Source organism: Miscanthus floridulus, chromosome 1 (assembly GCF_019320115.1).
Source record: "Miscanthus floridulus cultivar M001 chromosome 1, ASM1932011v1, whole genome shotgun sequence".
Lineage (NCBI taxonomy): Eukaryota > Viridiplantae > Streptophyta > Magnoliopsida > Poales > Poaceae > Miscanthus > Miscanthus floridulus.
Genome location: NC_089580.1, coordinates 145,094,307 through 145,112,627, shown reverse-complemented (window position 1 = coordinate 145,112,627; position 18,321 = coordinate 145,094,307). Strand labels below are relative to the sequence as shown.

Below are 18,321 nucleotides of genomic sequence, written 5' to 3'. Positions count from 1 at the left end.
TAGGGCTTCTCAGGGTAAAATATAAGGATACGCTCCCTCCATCTCGCTTCTGATAAACAATTTTGATTAAATATATATTAAAAAATATTAATATTTATGATACATAATTAGTATTATTGGATATATATTTGAATCTAGTTTTTTAATAAATTTATTTGAAGATAGAAATGTTACACGTATTTTCTATAAATCAAGTTAAAATTATCAACACGTAAATCATGACGACTAATATTTAGAGACGGAGAGAGTAAATGGCGGCGGCTAAACACCTACCAGGTCACGAGACTGAAACCAAGAGCTTGTCTAGGACCGCTAACGCTCTATCTTTTTCAGCTCTGGTTTCAATTTCGTAGCCAAACATGCTCAACGAACTCTGCTCTATAAAAAAGATGGGAGTTAAGAACTTTATTGGTTGGCGTCCCTTTAATTGTGATTTAGTAGTAGATAGGTTTGTTGAGGACATAATCTCCTGGCCTTGAGCACATCTAATGGTACTCCAAAAACTCTAAAAGCTGCTCCATGGTGGAGTTGAGCAGAGCAAAATTTGGTGAAGTCCCAGACAGAACCTAAAGCACCCCACTCAGCTTACTCATCAAAGAATACAGAGAAAAAAAAAACACCCATATGGCCATAACAAACCCTACAAACATGAGGAAGATCATCATGCCAACCCACTACCAGTACCAGCATAACCAAACAAAGCCTTTGTAGTTGTGTAGGGCATCATGTCCGTCCCTCTGAAACCCCGACAAGAATAAGAAATCTTAGACTGCGAACCAAAAACTATTCCCAAACCTGAGTCGTAACTCAAGAGGTAAGCATCCGCAAAACATGTTTACACTTTGTGGCAAGGAATGCAATGCACCTTCAGTCACAAAATTGGCATGAATGCATCACATTGTAGGGCACAAGGCCCGTTGGTTTCAGCATGAAACATCCAGGACTGTCAAAACACCTGCGTCTGCCTTCGCATTGTCGGATACATCTAAAATCCTATACCTCCATCTCATCCTCGAACTCATCTGTGGCATCAGCATCATCCTCATCTTCTTGTCCTACTTCTTCCCCAGTTTCTGTTCCTTTCTTTCCCACCACTTCCTTCTCCACTGTATCATAAAAAGGAAATCAGTCAAAAAAATAACAAAGATGCATCAATACTTGGGAACAATTTAAGGTGTTCAAAGCATTAAATGGAACTCACCAGGCCATGGGTATAAGACATCTCCTGAACATAGCCCAGCTTCAACTTTAACTAGGCGCATAGTCATCCTTGGTCCAATCTCCTGGAGTCTGACAGCGCTTTTTCTCGATGCCCGGTTTAATTTGTCAATGTTAGTCGCTGAATTCTCACTCTTGGTAGTAGGAGAATTCTTACTCTCATCGAGAGAGGATGACACTAGGAGTTGGGGCAATTTTCTTGTCTATTTCTCACACAAGCTCACACAAATGCCATACCAACCCAAGGGGTTGGGGTTACATATTTATAGGCTGCTAGCCAGCCAAGCATATGCCAAGATGCTAGTCTAAGATGCTAGTCTAAGATGCTAATATGCTGTCCTAGCTAAGATGCTGTCCTCTAGTCTAAGATGCTGTCCTCTAAGATGCTGTCCTCTAGTCTAAGATGCTGTCCTAAAAACAGAAAAACAGCCACAAGGACCATGACCATGTGAGCATCATAGCCCCACAAAGACCAGCCACACATGAGACTTATCCATCATTCTCCCCCTAAGTCTTGTGCGTCGTCTTGTGGGAGAGTTGAACCATCCCGGTCCTGGAGCAGAGCTCAAGGAACTTGATCCTCCCAAGGGGCTTGGTGAGCAGGTCCGCAAGCTGGTCCTTGGTGTTGATGTAGCTCGCCTTGATGCTCCCTTCCTCCAAACAGCCTCGGATGAAGTGGTACCTCACCCGGATGTGCTTGCTGCGTTCGTGGAACACGGGGTTCTTTGCCAGGGCCAGAGCGGACTTGCTGTCCACCCTGAGCTCCACCGCTCTAGTGTCTCTGCCGAGGAGATCACCAAGCAGTCGAGCAAGCCAGAGCGCCTGAGTCGAAGCGGTGGAGGCCGCTATGTACTCGGCCTCGCAGCTGGACAGGGCCACCACCTGCTGCTTGACCGACTGCCAGCTAACGAGGCACTTGCCGAGGAAGAAGAGGATCCCGCTCGTGCTCTTGCTGGTGTCGATGTCGCCGGCGTGGTCGCTGTCGCTGTACCCGACGAAGTGTGCCGCCCCAGGGCACCTCGGGTAGTAGAGGCCGTGGTCGAGAGTCCCCGCAACGTAGCGGATGATCCTCTTCACAGCCTGCTGGTGTTCCGTCGTCGGTCGCTGCATGAACCGACTAACGTAGCCGACGGAGAATGCCAAGTCCGGCCGTGTGTGGGCGAGGTAGCGAAGGCTCCCCACAAGACGCCGGTACTGCGTAGCGTCCACCTCCTCCGTCGTGCTGTCGCGGCTCAGCTTCAGCCTCTCCTCCATCGGAGTGAGAGCTGGGTTGCAGTCGGTGAGCCCAGCTAGCTCAACGACGCGCTTGGCGTAGGCGGTCTGTCGAAGCGTGATCCCAGAGTCATCCTGGTGTACCTCGATTCCCAGGTAGAAGGAGAGAGGCCCCAGGTCACTCATCTGGAAGGTGGCCTTCATCTCTTCCTTGAATGCCGCCACCTCCGCATCCTTGGTGCCGGTGATCACCAAGTCGTCGACGTAGACACCCACCAGCAGGGCATTACCTCCATTGCCCCGTCGGTAGATGGCCGCCTCGTGCGGGCTTTGCTCGAAGCCCATCCCCTTTAGCGTGGAATCCAGCTTGGCATTCCACGCCCTCGGTGCCTGCCGCAAGCCATAGAGGGCCTTGCGCAGGCGGAGCACCTTGCCCTCCTTGCCGGGGATCGCAAATCCCGGCGGCTGGTGCACGTAGACCTCCTCCTTCAAGTCGCCGTTAAGGAACGCCGACTTGACGTCCATGTGATGAACACGCCAGCCCTCCTGGGCAGCTAGCGCAAGGAGGAGTCGCACGGACTCCATCCGTGCCACGGGAGCAAAGGCGTCGTCGAAGTCGACCCCCTCCTGCTGCACGAAACCTCGTGCCACCAAGCGAGCCTTGTGCTTGACGATGGCACCGGCTTCATCCCTCTTCAGCTTGTACACCCACTTAAGGGTGATCGCGCGATGACCACGAGGAAGGTCAGCAAGCTCCCAGGTGCGGTTCTTCTCAACCGCATCCATCTCCAACTGCATCGCGGCGCGCCATGCCGCGTGTCTCTCGGCCTCTGCGAACGACCGAGGCTCGCCGTCGTCACACGCAAGGTGCAACTGCGCCTCCAGGTCCTCCAGGTCATGAGGCACCAGTCCCGGCACCAACTGGTCGCCGAGAAGGTTCTCCATCGTACGGTACCGCAACGGCTCGCCGTCGTGGTACGCGTCGATGCGCTCCTCGTCGTGAGAGAGCGGAGTAGCGAGCTCAACCGGGCTGTGCTCGACACGAGCTGGTGTTGGAGTAGACGTGCCCGGAGAGGTGCCTGTCGGTGCTGGAGTGCGTGGCGTTGCCGGCTGTGGTGAAGCCGGCGAAGAACTCATCGCAGCCGAGGTCCTGGCTGGAGAGCGTGGAGCTGTTGGAGTAGCAGGCGCCGGGGTCGGTGGAGGCTCGGGGACTGGGGTAGACGCGCTCGCCGAAGAAGAGCTGCCTACTCCCCCAGCTCCCTCGAAGTGGACGTACTCGACAGTGAAGTCGTCGTAAGTCGGAGCCGAGCCATCGTCCACCGCCTTGTCCCACGCCCATCCTCGCCCTTCGTCGAACACAACGTCGCGCGCCGTGCGCACACGCTGTGTCTTCGGGTCGAGGATGCGGTAGGCCTTCGAGCCCTCCGCGTAGCCGATGAACACTCCCGGAGTGCTCCTGTCGTCGAGCTTGCTGATGTGGCCAAGCTCCTTGGCGAACGCGAGGCAGCCGAAGACCCGCAAGTGGGAGACCGCCGGCTTGCGCCCATGCCAAGCCTCGTACGGCGTCCTGCCGTCGAGCGCCTTGGTAGGCGAGCGGTTGAGGATGTAGATGGCCGTCACCACCGCCTCTCCCCAGAAGACAGCCGGCATCCCCCTCTGCTTGAGGAGGGCCCGAGCCATCCCCACAACCGTCTGGTTGCGCCGCTCGACGACGCCGTTCTGCTGCGGGCTGTACGGCGCGGAGTAGTGGCGCTGAATGCCCTCGTCAGCGCAGTACGACGCGAATTCAGCCGCCGTGAATTCGCCGCCGTTGTCGGTGCGCAGCACGCGCAGCTTGCGGCCGCACTCCGCCTCCGCAGAAGCCTGCACGCGTCTGATGGCGTCCGCAGCCTCTCCCTTGCTGCCGAGGACCATCACCCACATGTAGCGGGAGAGGTCGTCGACGAGCAGCAGGAAGTAGCGTCGTCCTCCCGGTGTGGCCGGTGTCACCGGGCCACACAAGTCCCCGTGCACGAGCTCGAGCCTCTCCTTGGCTCGAAAGCTCGCCTGCTGGGGAAAGGGGAGTCGCCTCTGCTTCGTCAACACGCAGACGTCGCAGAGCTGCTCCACATGGTCGAGGCACGGCAGGCCTCGCACCATCTCCGTGGCACTGAGCCGCTTCAGGGCCTCAAAGTGAAGGTGCCCGAAACGCTCGTGCCACTGCCACGCCTCGTCGTCCCGACGAGCAGCGAGACAGAGGGGTTGTGCCACCTGCACGTTAAGGACGTAGAGTCGATTTGCGCTTCTGGATACCTTGGCAAGAAGGCGACGACGACGATCCCAAATCCTCATGACTCCGTCCTCAACCACCACGCGCGAACCGTTCTCATCCAGCTGTCCCAAGCTGATGATGGAGTTCCTCAACGCGGGGATGTAGTAGACTCCGGTGAGCAGCCTGTGCTCACCAGACACGGCGGTGAAGATGATGGAGCCGACGCCCTTGATCTCCACGCCGGAGGCATCCCCAAACTTGACGGAGCCTCGGACGCTAGAGTCAAGCTCGGTGAAGAACTCCCGTCGACCGGTCATGTGATGGGTGGCGCTGGTGTCGAGGCACCACCCGTCAGTCTTGTCGTTGCCGGAGCTGTCGCCGAGGAGGGCGTGTGCTTTTGGCTCGTCGAGGTGGAGGAGAGCCGCTGCGGCCGGTGCCGCTGGAGGTAGCTCGATGCTGGCATGTGCCATGAACAGAGCCGGCTCCTCCTCCTCCGCCTGTGCGACGTGGGCCTGGCCGCGTCGTGGCTGTCGACAGTCCTTGGCCCAATGGCCAAGCTGGCCGCAGTTGCGGCAGGTGTCGTCTCGTGCCGGCTTGTGCCTGCCGGCGGCGCCGCCCTGGGCGCCTCCGCGGGCATCACCCTCGGCACGTCCTCGCGCCCCGGCTTGGGCGTCTCTGCGCGCCTTGCGCGGCTTGCCACGCTTGCGGCCGCCTGTCGCGGAAGAAGGCTCCCCCTTCCTCCGGTCACCCTGGCTGGCAAGCCACTGCTCCCGAGTGAGAAGGAGCTTCCCGCCAGTGGTGATGGGCCCCGAGAGGGACTGTGGCTCATCACTGTCGACGACCTTGAGGCGACCTATCGCCTCCTCGATCGACATCGTGGAGAGATCCAGCAGCGACTCGATCGAGCGAGCCATCTGCTTGTACTTCTCGGGGACGCAGCGGAAGAGCTTTTCGACAGCTCTCTCCTCGCCGTAGGTGTCGTCGCCGAACTGCACCATCTTCTGCAACAGAGTGTTGAGACGGAGAGCAAAGTCATCAACGTCCTCACCTGGCTTGAAGGCCAGGTTCTCCCACTCCTTGCGAAGTGCCTGCAGCGTGGACTTGCGGGCGCGGTCGCTGCCGATGCGTGCCGCAGCGATGGCGTCCCAAGCCTCCTTGGCAGTCCGCTTGCTGGTAAGCGAGAACTGCATCTCGGGCGGGACTGCAGCGATGAGAGCATCCAGCGCCCGTCGATCTAGGTCGTAGTCGACGTCGCCGTACCGGACTGCCTCCCACATGTGCCGCACCTGGAGCTTTACCCTCATCACCGCAGCCCACTCGACGTAGTTGGTCTTGGTGAGGGTAGGCCACCCACCGCCGGGACCGACGTCCCTGACAACAGCCTGGAGCCCGTGGTAACCACGGTACCGATCCGGGGAGAGAGAGCCACGCTGCCTGTGAAGGCCGTGCTCTCCATCGACCCGTCGGTACCGATCCGGGGAGAGAGAGCCACGCTGCCTGTGAAGGCCGCGCTCTCCATCGACCCGTCCGCCACCGTTGCCGTGCGCGCCTCCTCCAGGAGCGCCGCCGCCGTGCGCGCCTCCTCCAGGAGCGCCACCGGCGCGTCCGCGCCTGTCTGGGCTGCCGCCGCGCTCGTGGGCGTGCGCGGCTGCCCCAGGAGCGCCACCGCCGTGCGCGCCTCCTCCAGGAGCGCCGCCAGCGCGTCCGCGCCTGTCTGGGCTGCCGCCACGCTCGTGGACGTGTGCGGCTGCCCACTGCGCCGCCCGCGCTCGCGCTGCGTCCCTCTCTAGCAGCTCGAGGTCCGCGTCGGCGGTGTCATCAGCGGAAATGGAGCTGCCGATGCTGCCGCGCAGAGCCTCGACCTCCGCCGTCGCGCCGCACGCGCTGCATTCGCCGCCGCCGCTGCTTCCGCCTCCGCTCTGGCTGCTGCCAGCTCCGCTGCTGCCAGCCTCGACGCCCTTGCCGCCGCCGCAGCGGTCTCTGCCGCCGCTCGCTCGCGTTCCTCTGCCGCGGCAAGTTCGGCCTCCTGCCGACGCCGCGTGCTCGAGGCGACCGAGCGCTGAGACTGCCCTGCGGACATGACGCGCTACCGGGGGGCTGCTGCGTGGGGAGAGGGCTGCTTCAGACGAGCTGGGAGAGGAGTGAACAGGAGCGGCCGGAGGAGCTGCTGCTGCCAACGGCTGGGGCTGTTGTGGGGCTGAGAGAGAAGATGAGCAAGAGATGCTCAGGCTACAGGATAATACGGCTCTGATACCACTTGTTAGTCGCTGAATTCTCACTCTTGGTAGTAGGAGAATTCTTACTCTCATCGAGAGAGGATGACACTAGGAGTTGGGGCAATTTTCTTGTCTATTTCTCACACAAGCTCACACAAATGCCATACCAACCCAAGGGGTTGGGGTTACATATTTATAGGCTGCTAGCCAGCCAAGCATATGCCAAGATGCTAGTCTAAGATGCTAGTCTAAGATGCTAATATGCTGTCCTAGCTAAGATGCTGTCCTCTAGTCTAAGATGCTGTCCTCTAAGATGCTGTCCTCTAGTCTAAGATGCTGTCCTAAAAACAGAAAAACAGCCACAAGGACCATGACCATGTGAGCATCATAGCCCCACAAAGACCAGCCACACATGAGACTTATCCATCAGTCAACATCACTTGGCAGGCTTACCATTGCTGCTTCATCATCTACTTCACTTTCTGATCCATACCCAGCTCTGGCAAATGTGTACACAAAATTAAATCTGAGCAAAATATATTGGTGCACTGCTTTTTTAAACAAAAACACAGCACCAGGTGATGATATTTGTTGGATCGCAGTTATTGAACCTATAAAAGTAACAACCTGGACCAAAATAATCTGTGGACAGCAAACTAGCAAATGAAAATTTGAAAGGTAAAAGATAATGGCATTAATGGTTTATAGGACATGCACAGCCAGAGAGCATTTCAGATGAAAAACGAGACACTTGCTGACTCTAAGTCAAAAGATCTTTACCCATTACCATTTCTCTAAAACATAAAATTCACTATCTGAAGTTCAATGCCTGCTAGGTGCCGAGTCCAATGCCTAGTCTTTTCACTTAGTTTTCTGGCTCATAAAGGTATGCTCAACTGTACATAGTTAGCCATGTGATTACCTCGTAGCTTCCATCTCATACACTGACATGATCCTACTTTGGTATTTCCAATATTTTATCATGTCTAATCTAAATATAAATTTTGCTTGCTAATTTGCATCCATTGAATGGAATGATTATATTATAGTAACTAAATCATGTCGGCCATATATTTTACTCCTTTTTTCTACTTTATTACTCCTCTGTTCTTTGCTAAAAACAAAACATATCCTATTTCTTAAAGTTCAGGCAATGGGTGCAACATATATAGCTCTAGAATTCGACAAATAGGTGGTCATAGCAAATCTATTTGGATCATAAGTTCAGATTATAGAGGTGTCAGTAATATTATATTCTCAAAACTAAAGCACTTGATAGTTTCCGTTGCATTCATGAACACAATTTACTAATTTACTCTTTTTGACTGAAGCCTTCTGCATATGCCACCTATGTTGAGAACTTGAGATCAAGTGTAGTTTTACATGTAGAGCTTAACATGCCACCACTGTAGCTAATGAATGGAAGGCCTGATCAGTTGCTTGGCCTTCAAGACTTCTTGTATGAAGAGCTTGTGTGTTAGCAGAACAGTGTCAAATATAGCGAATGCACATAATTGATCAGTATCTGTTTGGGCAATGTCAAATACAGTAGTACCCGACTACCATGCAACTAGGCCTGGTAATGGGCTGTGAAAATCCGAGGGCCAAACTCGAACCCCAACTCGTGGACCGTCTTTTATGAATTATATATGGGCATACAAAGAAAGGGCTGGATTGGATCAGACTGTCTTGGAACTTGGAAGGACTCTACATGGATCGGATTCTCAATGTTGGCCCGTGTAGCCGCGTGGATCATTACAAGGAGTCGGCCCTTGGATCGGAGCTATGGGCCTTCGTGCCTCTTCCATCCTCTCCGATAGGAGATAAGCCTCCCAGTGCTAGGGCATCACAGTGGCGACAGCGCATCGCAGTGAGGCATTGCCTCTTTGAGATCCCTTGCCATCTGATCCAGGGTGTCAGCTCCTCCGTCCGCAGGCTTGGCCTCTCCACCATTAGTGACCAACCCAGGTACAGATAATTGCTCCCATGTTCTTGAACGGGGAACGAATCCAACTGCGTGTTCTTGATCCCCTGACCATGTTTTAGCAATTTAGAGCTGGGAGACTATTTTCCTCTCTAGTGTTGGCATAAAAATTAAAACAAGGTCTGGTGATGTCTAAGAAGTACTTGTACTCTTTCCCCATATCCTTTTCTGTAAAAGCTATTTCTTTCCTTCAGGATCTTGTATTGTATTCATGTGTCCATAAAACATACATTCCAGCTTGTCTTTGTTCTTTGCTGTTCATTTGTTCAGACTTTGGAGCTGGCTTTTAGCACTTCCAGCCTTCCAGGAGTTCAAAAACCACAAAGCAGTTTCCCTGGTGCCTTTTGGGATGCTGTTTTGAAATTATATTTTTAAATGTTTTAATAAGGACTACATGTTATGTACTGTTGCTGGTGATGGAGCCAATTGCCACCTCACTCATGGTCATGAAGAAGATGTGTATGTTTGCACAGCCTTGCTGATCTTTTTCAATGCTACTAATACAGCAAACATTGTAACTCGCTAGTGGTCATTTTTCTAAGTACAAAGGTATGCCTTACTATACATTCAGGCAAATCTGTGCCTTATTTATAGCCAGCAAGTATTAATTTATTATTTCATTCTTTTCCCTTTCTTCAGTTTCAAATGGAGCTTAGGAGGAGTGAAACTTTGAGCATTCATGGCCTTTCGTTCTTCTATTTTTGCTATTATGATTTATGCAAAATTTAAGCAGACTGCTGTAGTAATTTCATAATATTATTTGTGATTGTAAGCAAATAAGCACTTTTGTATTTTTGTTTGTGACTAATAAAGTAAGCACTTACTCAAACTGAAAGCAGGCAGTCAATGCGCTGCATAGGTAATCAACGGACGCATAGATTTACTAGTATGCAGCCAGCCGGCTGGCCAGCCCTAACAACACATCAACCAGCGAGTGCAGACTAGATGGATTCCAAACATTGTAAAAGGATTGGACTCAAACATTAGAAAAGGATCGTGCCCAAGGATCTAAAAGGGCCAGGACGGGAGCAGGATATACTTTTAAATGGATAGAACTGGATCGGATTATATACCCATTAAAATATGAATTGGATTAGGATCAAGGCACTTCTGAAATATTTAGGGCTGAGGTGGGGTTAGGGCTGGATCATGATCCATTACCAGGCCTGTGCAACCCTTCTAGTGCTATAACAACTTGTAAACTAAAACACCAACTTATTCAAGTTGCAGAGCCCATCTCAGTTGTTCTTTTAGAGTAAGTTATGCTACTATAAAACTAGAGCTGCATTAGTACAGCACATTCCCCAAATTCTATGCTCTACAGTAACTTCCTTTCTACCAGTTTTTTGGACTTAACTGGGTTGACTACTACAAACTTCACAAACATTAGTAACAAGTGAATAGTATGAAAATAATATTATCAACGTTATTCAGATGAGATATGAGGGCGAGTATTGCCTATTTAGCTGAGAGAGATGTTAATAAATAAGCTAAAGCAAAAAAAAAAACCACCCCCACCCCCAACCCGCAACAAAAAACCCAAACCAGAGAGCACTTACATAATATTTGGAAGATGATAATGATATTGACATAATATGAAGTATTTCATGTTATTTCGCGAAACCATCTGCACTTCTGACTGTTGTTATGTTGAACTTCTATTGTGCCCCCAAGGAGCATTAATTTATCACAACATTTACTGGCATCCCATGTACTAGTTTAAATCTGTGTTGTTAGCTTTCACGGTTTTTCTATGCAAATCATCTTTTCTCGGAAATCAAAAATATATCATTGCAATATAATAGTAAAATGGCAAGATAGTACTTACTTTGTCACGAAATCACTAACATCTTTATATTCTCGTAGATCAGGCACTTGATTGTTTTGCATGAGCTTTCTAATCCTGCGACTGACACCAACAGGCTGGAGCTTGATGGAGTAATGCCGGAATTCAATAACATCCTTCTCTTTATCATGTTTTAACAACAGAATCCTTTGGCATGTTGCCAGCTTGACCTATTATGCAAAATACTGTTTAATTATCTGATTATGCCAGAAAGAAGGCATTAAGTTTCATCATGATGTTATCGTCCGATACTTACAGTGCTTGGGTCAACAGCAGGGAACATATGCTGGAAGTATTCAACCAAACTCCTGAAAGGGTTGCCGAGACCTGTCAACCCACCGAGTACAACCTACCCAATCCATGAGTTCAACATTAAAACAAGGTATCAGTGAACAGTATCCACATTAGAGCTACCCTGATACAAAATTATCCACAGCAGTTTCATATACCAATGGTGAGTTCTGGAATGTCCCTGGTGGGCACCTTGGGCGCTTCTGGGAGTTTGCAATGTCTGCCGCAAGTGAGTACTCCTCTATCTGAAATGTGAATGTTGGGCCCTGCGGTGATTTGGCAAAGCGCAAATGTGGCAGGCTTTTGGGGTTTGAGAGGATTAGGAAATGTGTCACACCCAACGGACCGGCAACATTGACAAAGTCCTTGAGGTTATTTCGCTTCTTCTCCTGCCAATTAATTGTTTTATAAGCATGTGAGGCACACGAATGGGGGCAATCATCCATCCAGTGCTAATATACGCTAGTATGGCATAGGGACAGGGAACTAGGGATGGACCTTGAGATTGACGGCAGTGTAGGGGAGCATGACCTTGCGGAGGTCCTGCTGGAGGTGGCGGAGCGTGGGGGGGAGTTTGCCGCGGGAGAAGACGAAGCTCTTGGGAATCTTGGCGCCGGTGATCTGGTCAACGTTCGCCAGCGCCGCCTTCTGCTTCCGAAGCGTCGCCGCGGGGATGCGCGGCCCACGGCCCCGCCTCTTCCCCGGCCCGGACCGTGGCTGGCGCATGGCGGCTCAGTTGAACGAACACACAAATGATGGAAGAAGCCCCTAATTGAGGATCTACACCCCATATTTTTGCAAAGAAAAAAAAACGAAGTTAGTAGCCATAATACGTTTACCTGTAATGAAATCGGATCCGAATACAAATAGCCAAATAGCTTAAGTTTAGGGTTTGGGTACTCGGTTTCGCACAGCGGTAAGGGAAGAGAGGGGCGGGCATACCTTGTGGGTGCTCGTCTCCGGCGAAGTGCCCAGGCGTAGGGCGGCGGCGGCGTTATAGGCTTATAGCCCAGTGGTCGCAGATAGGAGAGCCAGAGCGAGCGCGAGTGCGAGGGGTGAGCGGCGTCGGCGGTAGCCAAAACCCCAGTCCGGGCCTCCGGGGGTTGTTTGTCTGAGGGGAGCGCACCCACGCGGGCTTCTCCTGGGCCGTTTTTCCTGGGCCGTTCCTTTTTCACGCAATTCTTTAGCAGTTACTTTGTTTTTCTTAGTTTTCTTTCTCTTGTTGTTCGAAAAAAAAGTTTTCTTTCTCTTTTTTATTCTTCTTGATTTCATATTTATTCTTTTCTTGGAACACTTCCAATGACTAGTTAAACATTGGTTTTTAAATTTGTGGAATAATAATAATATCTAACGCAATATCGCAAATGAGCAAAAAGAGCATGTTTTATTCTATTAATGTGGAACATCTTTTCCCTATTGAAGCAAGCAACATTTTCTAATAAAACTGAAATATTTTTTGTAGACCTAGAAATTTGCCCCATGATCTATGACACTTTTCTCCTAAACTTATAATTTCTTCTTGAGCTTGAGTTTTTTCTAGCGAGCTCGGAACATACTTCCACTCAATAAAATATTGTTCTAATTCGTTAAAAAATGTTATTCGAGAAAAAAGTCATCCAAATTTAGTCAATTGGAGCATTTTTTTCAAGCTTTCAATGTATTAAAACATGAAATTACCATCGAATTTTAATTTATATGGACCTTTGGAAAACTATGTCACCTGATGTTTTCCTAAACGGTAAACGGTCTTTACACGGTCGCCCTTCATTTAGCTTGTAGGCTGTTTACACGGTGTTTAACACAAACTTAAATGGTCTAAACGGTTTTGTACTTTTAAAAAAATACATATAATTATATATGTGCATGTAAAAAATCAAGTATTCTAGCATTTATACATATTTATCTGAGTAAAAATCAATTATTATGGTATGTGTAGATATTTATGCATGTAACATATCAAGTGTACACATTTATAAATATAATAAACTTAAGTATACAAATTTATCCATATAAAACTGAACTAGATTTACCTCGTGTTCGCTTAAACAACCGTTTAAACAGCTGTTTAGCCCGTTTAATACTGTTTATCTTCGTTCCGTTTAGGCCATTTAGACCGTTTTTCTCGTTTTTTTACCGTTTAAACGGTCAACCGTTTCATTTCCGTTTACCCCTTAAATAAAACAGTTTACCACCGTTTACCGTTTAAACGGCCGTTTAATCCGTTTAGATGAACACTGTGACAATGCTATTAGAGATCAGAAGGTGAACTCTGCGAGGGACTCATGGGGAACATAGAGGTTACTAAGGAGAAAGTTGCTAGAGGGCATGAGGGTCGCTGGAAAGTTCATTGAAATTAAACTTGACTAAGAGGTTTCAATGTAGAGAACACTTTGATTCGAACTGTTTGAGCTCTGAATCAAGAGGGTCTCTTATGAGCAACTCTAAGAGACTCTCTAAATCCTTTCTAGATGTTAGGAATAAATATTTTAGTGAAAAACTATCATCCAACAGCTTGGCTAAATGGTTGTCTAAATATAGTCATTCTTTATTCTGTATTTTTCGCTAGCCAAAGATAAATAGCGAAAATGACTCTGTAGAGTGTGCTCAAGATATAGAAAAGTTGTCGGAGAAATCGATTTTTATGCGGCTCTATAAATAGTGATTTAGAGAGCCAGTTTTAGAAAAACTCTTGGAGATGCTCTTAGTTATTAGTTTATACAAATCTATTGAAACTAATCACCTCTGATTCCACGTGTGCGGCCGCTGCTACGCCCACGGCCCACCCGAGACCCCTTGGCGCGGCGCGCTCCGTCAAATCGGCCACCCGCCACCTCCGACCGCGCAGATCGCGCCCGCGTCTCAGATCGCACGGCCGAGCACACGGCCACAACAAGCACAGCACAGCTGCACAGGAGGGGGGGGGGGGGGGGGGGGGGGGGGGGGGGGAAGAGAGTTGCCGGCGGAGACACGGCGCGAAGCCTGCAGAGGGCACGACCACCGGGCTCCGCGATGGCGTCGGAGCCGATCTTCCGCGGGCACGAGGAGTCCCTCCCCACGGGCGCCCCCGGTTACACACCCAAGCCTCACAAGCCGCTGGCGTGGCCGCTCCGGTACCTCCTGGAGGAGCAGCGCCTCCTGTTCGCGCTGGTGGGCATGGCCCTCACCTCGGCGGTCCTCCTCACGGTCCCATCGTCGTCCAACGGGGGAGGCGCCGTCGCCGCCACGGGCGAGTCGTCCGCGGCGAGTAGTGGTAGTCTCTCGCGGCGGCAGTACGGCGGGTCCGCGAACGCGGCGCTTGGTGCCGCGGTGGGCGAGCAGGAGCGGCGCGCGGCGCGGCTGCCGCTGGGCGTCCACCTGGTGGACCGGCCCCTGGAGCGCGGCGACAGCGTGCTGGTGGTGGACAACTTCTTCACGGGCCGCAAGGAGAACCTGGCGCACCAGGCCGGGCACCCGGCGCTGGAGGTGATCCGGCACGACGTCGTGGAGCCCATCCTGCTGGAGGTGGACCAGATCTACCACCTGGCGTGCCCGGCGTCGCCCGTGCACTACAAGCACAACCCCGTGAAGACGATCAAGACCAACGTGATGGGCACGCTCAACATGCTGGGCCTCGCCAAGCGCGTCGGCGCCAGGTTCCTGCTCACCAGCACCAGCGAGGTGTACGGCCAGGGGCGAAGGCATAATGTGTGTTGTGGGTGCAGATGCACCACCCTGATTTTTGTTTTCACCTTATAGTACTCAAGTTTTGGCCCTATATGCACCCCCCAAAGCCCGATAAGCTGCACCACCCACAGCCAGCAAAGGCTAACGCGGATCAAGGAAGCCAGGAAAGACACTGATTGTCTCCTAAATCCTAATTTCTAGCTTCGTCACTTGTTTCCCGTTGCGCCGTCGCGGCCAGCATTCACGACTCCGCGACTGCGCCGTTCCGTCTCGCTTCCCTCATCTCTCTCCCTCACGCATCACGCATCTAGCAGGAGCCGGCAAGCTCCGTGAATCCGATCCGAGCGGACAGCGGAGCACGGGCGAGAGGAGACCACAGCTCCCCAATCCCCATCACGGCTGCACGGCATCACCCAACAATATTTTAAGGTAAGATTAGATGCGTTTCATGTTTTCTTTTTCTCTTTCTCAAATTAATCTATTTTTCATATACAATTAGAGCTCGAACTGTGTCCCATCGTTAGGCTATTTAGGTTGAAGACTTGCAATAGTGCAGTACATATTTACGCTCCTTTTATACGTGTTAATGGCAGGCTAATTGATGAAACGATTTTACAAAAGGAAAGCACCAGAGCCTGGTAGTACCAATAATCTCCAGAATTCTTGTTTGGATGATTTTAATTTGGAGAATTTGATGAGCCATGCAAAGCTTTATCCACATGATTTTGATTCTAGGAAATTGAGGGACCTTGGCCACCATCTTGGTGTCTACACATCTGATGTGAAAGATGATGATAGGTTCTCTAACCTACAAACTGTCGTTGAGCTTTCTCAAAGAATGGTGGAGACTAGAAAACATGAACGATATCCATTAGTTTATCAACTCATGAAGCTTGTACTAGTGTTGTCGGTTGCAACTGCTACAGTTGAGAGGATTTTCTCCGGCATGAAGATTGTGAAAACAAATTTGTGCAATCGCATTGGTGATGAATTTATGAATAATTGCCTTATTTGCTATGTGGAGAAAGAAGAGATGATGAAAGTCACGAATCAGGCCGTGGTTCGTAGCTTCATGAAAATGCAAGGACGTAGATTTCAAGATGAAGATTAAAGGTAATTGATTATATTTCTTTTCATTTATTCATTATTTGGTTGAAAAAAATGAAATTTGAACCACGATTCATTCATTTTCTTTTTTTAGGCCATCAAATTGTCGAAGATGTTCATGATTTGAAGTTGAATGATATATATTTTGCCTCTGTTGATGTTTTTTACCATCCTAATGGTACCTATTTTTGGTAAACCTCTTAATCACTTATTTGTAATTGCACCACCGTACCCTCTATTTTGCTCTATCTTCGCCACTGTGTACAGGGACCCGCTGCAGCACCCGCAGGTGGAGACCTACTGGGAAACGTCAACCCCATCGGTACGTAAGACCACGACAATGGCCTGGCTAATCGATCACATTCGATCTCGCTTCGTTCGTTCAACACGTTCGTCGCTGCATGCACGTCCGATCGATCGATCTTCTATATATATGATTATATATGCAGGTGTTCGGAGCTGCTACGACGAGGGCAAGCGCACGGCGGAGACGCTGACCATGGACTACCACCGCGCAGCCAACCTCGAGGTTCGTCGTCGCGTCGCCATGCATCCATCCTTGCGGTTGCCAATTGCATGATGCATTTTCCGTCCAATTAATCGACCGGCTGCTGGCACGTTCGTGCGTGCGTGCAGGTGAGGATCGCCCGGATCTTCAACACGTACGGGCCGCGCATGTGCATCGACGACGGCCGGGTCGTCAGTAACTTCGTCGCGCAGGTGAGTCGTGATTCCGGGCTTCCGGTTCCGGCCACGCACTCCACAGCCGCCGCAGGACGCGAACGCAACCATACGAGCTAGCGACTGATATGCCATTCCATGCTGCGTGGACTGCAGGCGCTGAGGAAGGATCCCTTGACGGTGTACGGCGACGGCAAGCAGACGAGGAGCTTCCAGTACGTGTCCGACCTGGTAATGCCAATGCAATCTCTCAAACCACGCGTTCGAGGCCCACAAACTAATAGGAGTATGATCACACAGGACACAGCCCCTTCGCTTAGCCTTATCGTATGTTAATGAGTGACGCAACACGTACTCCCTTACCAATCCCGTCGCACTCCACTCCAGTCTCGCTCCTGACCGAGACGCGGCCATGAGAAACACGGTGCATGCAGGCCTTCAATGGTTCGATTCAAAGTGCGCGCGGCCAGCTCAGAGTGAGACGTCCCATCAGCCGGCCTGCGTGCCCTCACCGCCAAGTGCAGTGCGAGGGGGGAAAGATCGGTTGAATTCAGAAGATTTGCAGGGTATATGTAGAAACTAGGGTAGGCCAAGCAAGCAGAATAGCCGCAAATGCAGTGCAATTCGAAGATCATGCATGTGGCGAGCATCACGAGCTTGGGGTGCTTGATTATGTGGATGTGTAGCGAGCAAATTGCATGCGTAATTGTAACTCGTGCTGGAATGTATCAGCACGCACGCATGCTGAGTTTAGTAGGATGTAGTGCAAGTGTGCAACATATGGGCATGGCAGCAGTTACGAAAAATCACTTGTGCTGTTGTGCCATTGTGATTTGTTCATGCCTTGGCGTTGTGGCCGTGTGTTCGTCAGTCCCCCTTCATGTATCATAGAATATTATTAAAAAAATAGCGTCGTCAAATGCTAAGATAAAACTAGAAAATACGAGATGTTGATTTGAACCTGATGGACAGGTGTTCCACTGCAAAGAACCTAGACCGTTGATTTGAACCTGATGGACATGTGATTTTTGCTTTTTAGCATGATTTTGTAACTTTAGTTGCCAAAAAACAAGAGCTCTCTTCGCTGGATGCCAATGGCGATGCTAACAAGAACACATGTCATGACTTACAATAGGACGCATTGGCCATGGCAATGGATCTGGGACTTCATATAAAAAGCACTTCTCCTATATTTCAAGTGTCTGGATTTTAAAATGATTTCAATCAACACTCTTATACAACTAACTACTACAAGTAAATTGTTACTTTTATGATTTGTTATTTGTCTTTATATCATAACATATCATTTTTTTCCTTGTCTGACTATAAGAACAATTGTAAATTGTTAGTTGTCTTTATGCCAACCCAGATTATGATTTGTCGGATTTGTGGTTTTGTGTAACTGTTTTTTTTTATTCTTGATATGAAATTGCAGATTATTCATACATAAATTGCAACAGCTAAAATTACAATTTAGTATAAAATATATGTAATAATGATCGTCTGAAAGTAAGCTAAAATTCAGGCATCTGGATTTTAGCAAGACCCTATAAAGTGTTTTTTAGAATTAGGGCTTGTTTGGCAGGGCTCTTCCTCGGCTCCTCCGGAGGAGCCCTGCCAAACACCCCCCACGCAGTATAACGCAGACGCTCATAACACGTACGCACACTCACCCCTATGAACACACGTACGCAAACTCTATTCCTATGAGCACCTCCGAAGGACTGAGTCGACAGATCTCGAGATTCACGAAGTCACCACTGGCGCCTCGCTGTTAACAGAGACATCGCCTACCACTAAAAGCATAGCGCCATTAAATCCTGAAATAAATCCAAGAAAATGGTGTTACACC

The 18,321-nt window shown here is 50.1% G+C and overlaps 1 protein-coding gene and 1 pseudogene across 1 annotated transcript; one reads left to right on the top strand and one right to left on the bottom strand.

The window, feature by feature from the left end:
* Positions 1–696: 696 nt before the first annotated feature.
* Positions 697–12,086, bottom strand: LOC136543063 (peter Pan-like protein). Its single transcript, XM_066535629.1, has 8 exons — positions 11,961–12,086; positions 11,517–11,798; positions 11,177–11,407; positions 10,984–11,076; positions 10,710–10,897; positions 7,332–7,396; positions 1,202–1,330; positions 697–1,106 (listed from the first exon to the last, which is right to left on the bottom strand). Exons 2-8 carry the CDS (start codon positions 11,742–11,744, stop codon positions 994–996), a joined length of 1,047 nt encoding a protein of 348 aa, XP_066391726.1. The 5' UTR covers positions 11,745–11,798; positions 11,961–12,086; the 3' UTR covers positions 697–993.
* A 1,884-nt stretch (positions 12,087–13,970) lies between these two features.
* Positions 13,971–17,455, top strand: LOC136543074 (UDP-glucuronic acid decarboxylase 2-like; annotated as a pseudogene).
* The last annotated feature ends 866 nt before the right edge of the window (positions 17,456–18,321 follow it).

What these genes read in the sequence shown, in the direction of transcription:
- LOC136543063 (XM_066535629.1), bottom strand. Translation starts at nt 11,744, where the DNA reads ATGCGCCAGCCACGGTCCGGGCCGGGGAAGAGGCGGGGCCGTGGGCCG. An exon ending in ACACTGCCGTCAATCTCAAG is followed by an intron (nt 11,408 to 11,516) that starts GTCCATCCCTAG and finishes ATTAATTGGCAG; the next exon opens with GAGAAGAAGCGAAATAACCT. An exon ending in CTGCTGTTGACCCAAGCACT is followed by an intron (nt 10,898 to 10,983) that starts GTAAGTATCGGA and finishes TTTGCATAATAG; the next exon opens with GTCAAGCTGGCAACATGCCA.